The 4,890-nt window shown below is 41.5% G+C and overlaps 1 protein-coding gene across 1 annotated transcript; it reads left to right on the forward strand.

The window, feature by feature from the left end:
• The first annotated feature begins 1,008 nt into the window (after nucleotides 1–1,008).
• LOC149933789 (uncharacterized) lies at nucleotides 1,009–1,467 on the forward strand. Its single transcript, XM_090157426.1, has one exon. The coding sequence runs from the start codon at nucleotides 1,009–1,011 to the stop codon at nucleotides 1,465–1,467; it is 459 nt and encodes a 152-aa protein (XP_090013552.1).
• The last annotated feature ends 3,423 nt before the right edge of the window (nucleotides 1,468–4,890 follow it).

Here is a 4,890-nt window from a genome sequence, read left to right on the forward strand (position 1 = left end):
AGCATGGACACTGTTTTCATTTCTCTCTTGGGCTGCTGATTGGGTCTCCCACTTTTCCAGACAGTGAGATCATAATCCCCCTTCTTCACCGGCTCGTGGGAAAAATAACTGCAACCGAAGCCTTTTTCTCTACGACTATGTTGCGTACATCAATGCGCAGAATCGCAAAAGGTACAAAGGCCGTTTAGCGAAAAGGGGGATTAATTTGGCGGGGTGACCCGTCTTGCGGTAAAGTTTTAGTTTTACATTCAATTCAATTGAAATAATAATTGTTTCTGTAAATTTCTGTATTCAGGAAAATTAAATAATTTTTCCTCATTTTTCAAGACTATAGACTCTTAAACGCGCCTTCCCAATCGACCGCCATTACCTTACAGTCTACGGGGAGGGTGATGAGAAAACCGGTTTGGGGGGATGAAATTTCTGCGGTAGAGGGCTGGCTCGTTGGCTGTCTGTACGACAATGGCGGCGCCCAGTAAACGTTTCTAAAAAGAGTGTATACTGAGGGAAGGCAAAATATAAAACGGGAGCGGAAACTGAGCATAAATATTAAGTAATATAGACGATTAATGAAACTGAGCGGAACACGAACGGAAATAATATCGGAGAAACACACGGAGCGGAAACGGACGGAAAATATTGACGATAAATGAAACGGAGTGGAAACGGACGGAAAAAAGTTACGATAAATGAAACGGAGCGGAAACGGACGGAAATAATGGGCTAGAAATAAAACGGAGCTGAAACGGACGGAAATAACGGACGAGAAACAAAGCGGACCGGAAACGGAGAGAAACAAAACGGACCGGAAACGGACGGAAATAATAGGCGAGAAACTAAACGGACCGGAAACGGACGGAAACAACGGACGAAAATCAAAGCGGACCGGATACGGATATATGTACCATAACGGGAAACAAAACGGAGCGGAAACGGTGTGGTATTTTCGCTGCTCTGCAGCTCTCTAATCAGCGCCTAAGGGTGGATCTCAGTAACTGACTCAGTACCATGGTGGATGCCAACGAAGATTTCTTCTGTTTAATCCAGGCGTCCGACGAGTGTTCCTTTGGAAGGGTCGGCCCACTTAACCGCAAGGAAAACCAAATGTGGAGTGATGTAAATTCGCACTGGGGATTTCCACATCACAATCAAGTACAATTCCGCTTTAGCGTCTGGGCAGGTTTTCTAGGAGATCGCGTCATTGTGCTATTTTTTCGTCCGAATCGGCTTAATGGGGTGAGCTACTTGGGGTTTTTACGAAATGAAGTAGCACAAGCATTGGAAGATGTCCCTTTAGTCGACCTGCCATGCCTTTGGTTCTTGCATGACGGTGCACCTCCTCATCAGGAAAGACATGTGGTGCAAAACCTTCACACCGAATTCCCTGAGCGTTGGATTGAGAAGAATGGTCCGGTGCGATGGCCTCCTTGGTCCCCAGATTTGACACCGCTCGACTTTTACCTGTGAGGATTCGTCAACGAGGAAGTATACAAGACACCAGTCACTAGCGAAGACGACTTGCGACAGAGAATCATTTCAGCGTTCCACCTCATTACCCCCCATATGGTCCGTGGTTCATTCCAGAATATTTTTCATCGCGTACGGATTTGTGTAGCAGCGGACAGTGCCAATATTGAACCGTATTTGTAAAAATCTTTCTGTAATTCCTTATTATGATAATTGCACTTGTTCTAACACTTACTTTGTAAAAGTAAAACAATGATTTGGTTCAAAACATGTTCATTTTTCACAGACAATCATTACAATAACATGAGGCGTAAAAACATTTGGGTAGTACCAACTTGTTATTTTTCATGAACTATTATTTCAGTGCCAAAATGTACGATTTGGACCATAGCAACTCCATTAAAGGTTTTCGAGAATGCTCCACAACTTACTCATTGAAACTTTTCGTTTCCCACCTAGCGTTCAAAAACCACAAATTCTGAAACTGTGAACCATTTCACGATTTTTCTGAAATTCACAAATAACAATGATCTCCACCGCGAGAGAACATACTGAAAATTTCACATTTCTATTATGTATAGTTTTTCAGAAAAAAATCCTAAGCCGATAAAATTAAGACACCCTGTAAATAAACCAATGCAACACGTGGGAAACGATTATTTTTTACGGCAGCTTATCGTAAATTTAATATGAACTGTGGAAAGAAAAACCTTTAACATAGAGTTACGGGGCAGAAAATGCCTACATTTTTAGATAACTTTGACTGTGGCGAAAAACGATAAGGATAAAAGTTAAACAAATCTAGAAAAGAAATAAAAACTAAATAATCAGTTATGCGTACTTCTAAAATGTAATAACAATAAACTAACTATTTTTTTATTATTCAAAGAAGAAAGGGCTGAGTGAGTCTGAGAAGACCGCGAGCCCGGCGAAGACACCATCTGATTAATCAGGGCGAGATATGTGTAACGGCCACGCCAACGGGGATATACGTGAGGACAGGGGTAGGGACACCCGTGGCGGAAGTATTCCGACCACGCGTTGGGGGATTGGTTGACGTCCTCACACGGCCATCCACAAACTCTGCCTCCCGGACGCCTGGGGTTACATCATTACAGGAGTGAGCCACTACTCCCGGCAATAAAATAACTATGAATAATTATATATAAAACCTTAAGCTCGCCGCACCCTGGAAAAAAACGTTCTTCAAGTTGACGCTGTCGCCGGATATCAATTTCTTTAAAAACACGTTTTTCTCGTCAGCGCAAAAGAACGCTGGCGCTGACGTTGGCTTCATTTTCGGCGAATCACACACTAGCAGGTCGCTACTATAGAAAACAGGAATACCATCGGTTGCAGTCGTTGGTTTTGATACCCGTCGTGTTTGTCGCGCGGGCACAAATATCGTTTCGTATAGCTATTTTGATTTCATTTATCATTATTATCTTTAAATATTATAATAATTTTGTGATATTTTAGAATTTTAAAGTAGGTGTGAGTTTAATATATTATAAATATGAAAAAAAAAACGGGTTATTAAACGGTGAAATATATTTTACGAAAATGTTGTATGCCCTTGTAATGGAAATAAATATATTTTTCATCCCAATCATTTTCATCGTTCATTGCATTTTCACGCCCCTCATATTTTTCTAAAATAATTGACATTATAACATCTACCACAATATAAGCCGGCTGATTATAATTAAATTCAACAAAAATAAAACATACTCACGTGTTTCGTGGCGTGGTGCAATCTCTCTTTTTGGCAGAAAAATCTAGTATCCCGGTATGCTTAATGGGTAAACAGAGTAGGAATGTAGTGATGTCAGAGACCGAAGCTGAGAGGAGCGTCAAAATGTTCAGGCAAATTGAAGTCGGTACGAAACGTACGTTTGTCCGAACAGCAGGTCGCCAGCGTCAGCGCGAGTTTAGGCTATTGTAATGTGCGATTTATTGTCGCCGATATGAGCAACGTTGGCGGTGCCAGCAACGGGTGCTAGGACGAGCAACCGTCCAGTGTGCGGCGGGCTTCAGAGTAATCGTAAATGAATTTAAGTAACGACAAATAAAATAACAGAAAGCGCACGCTACCTATTGATCCTGATAATGCTCGACTTCCGAAAAAGTAGGTCAGTACCAGTTTCTTTCCGCATTGACAAAAATATTGTGTTTGGAATAAATAAGAAAGCAGCGACCACGTCATTTTTAACAAAAATCAAGCCAGTGTGCGTCCGACGAACTTAATCATTATATTTTTTTATCATTTCAGCGCGATGAAAATTTTGTAATCAATACCATTTTGACGAATGGAGTATCAATTTATAATCCAAAACTTTCAAATTTGTTTGCTTACATACTTCTGAATTTAGGGAACACGACGTAAGTTAAAAATAACGGGAACAATCCGAATTTTATATTCAAAAACAGGTGGTGTTGGAAAGCCGCCATGTTTTTATATTAATCCGTTTCGTGTCGGCGTCTGCCAAACAGGGACCCCCTGTCACAAGTACTGTAATAATGGGGTTCCTGGCGGTTAACATGCGAAATTTGGAAGCCATGTTAAGGTAGTATTTTCCCGTGAACCTAATCTATGATTAGCGGCCATTTGTTTTGTTTTATTAAGGATTTAGGCTTTAGTTGGCGGCCATTTTGTTTTCTAACATGTTTAGTCCTCTAGAGGGCATTTGTTCAGAGGTATCTAGGCTTTAGTTTTCAGCCATTTAGATTTTTTACCTCTCCGAGGGGACAAAGTCCCCTAGGAGGGGTTATACAACGACCGTGTCTGTCTGTGGGTGGGTCTGTGGGTGTGTCTGTCTGTCAGGACTGCGAACGCGTTCGCATTTTCGGTGCAAAGTGTAATCACTGCGTACGCAGTTTCTCAAAGTGTTGGCAAAACCACCGTGTGACGGTGAGCGTTAACGGATGCATTTGCGGTTTGGTTTGGATGGTGTTTTTTCGCTCACCGTCGTGACGGTTTGGTGTATTACGGTTTTTAAAATGTTTATGCGTAGGTTGTGAGTGTTGAATTTGTTGTGTTTGTGTTCTGATGGTTGTGCATGTTGAGTCTGTTGTGTTTATATGGGCGTTTTCTCTCCAACTTCTTCTTAATGACTTTGGGACGGACCGAGTGCTGAGTGTAATGCTACCTCTCAACGTCCAATGGCAGGGTTTCCACCAGTTGTACACGGTATTCGTCTTAGTATCAATTTGCGATCGCATCGGGCGGGATTTGAACCCGAGACCTCCTGATTGACAGGCGGACGTTCTACCACAGAACCACCGACACTTGTTACGCCTTATTGAAAATTAGACCTTCAGCTTTATCGGAAGCGTATTTAATAGAGTACGAAATTTTGGTTTAATTGAAATAGAATTGAAATTGAAATTATTGCATCGAAGAAATTCTAATTTAGCGTTTCT

Source organism: Leiobunum rupestre, chromosome 8 (assembly GCF_980474605.1).
Source record: "Leiobunum rupestre chromosome 8, qqLeiRupe1.1.hap1, whole genome shotgun sequence".
Lineage (NCBI taxonomy): Eukaryota > Metazoa > Arthropoda > Arachnida > Opiliones > Sclerosomatidae > Leiobunum > Leiobunum rupestre.

Bases quoted from the DNA above. Each gene is read 5' to 3' on its own strand.
- LOC149933789 (XM_090157426.1), top strand. From the start codon at position 1,009: ATGGTGGATGCCAACGAAGATTTCTTCTGTTTAATCCAGGCGTCCGAC.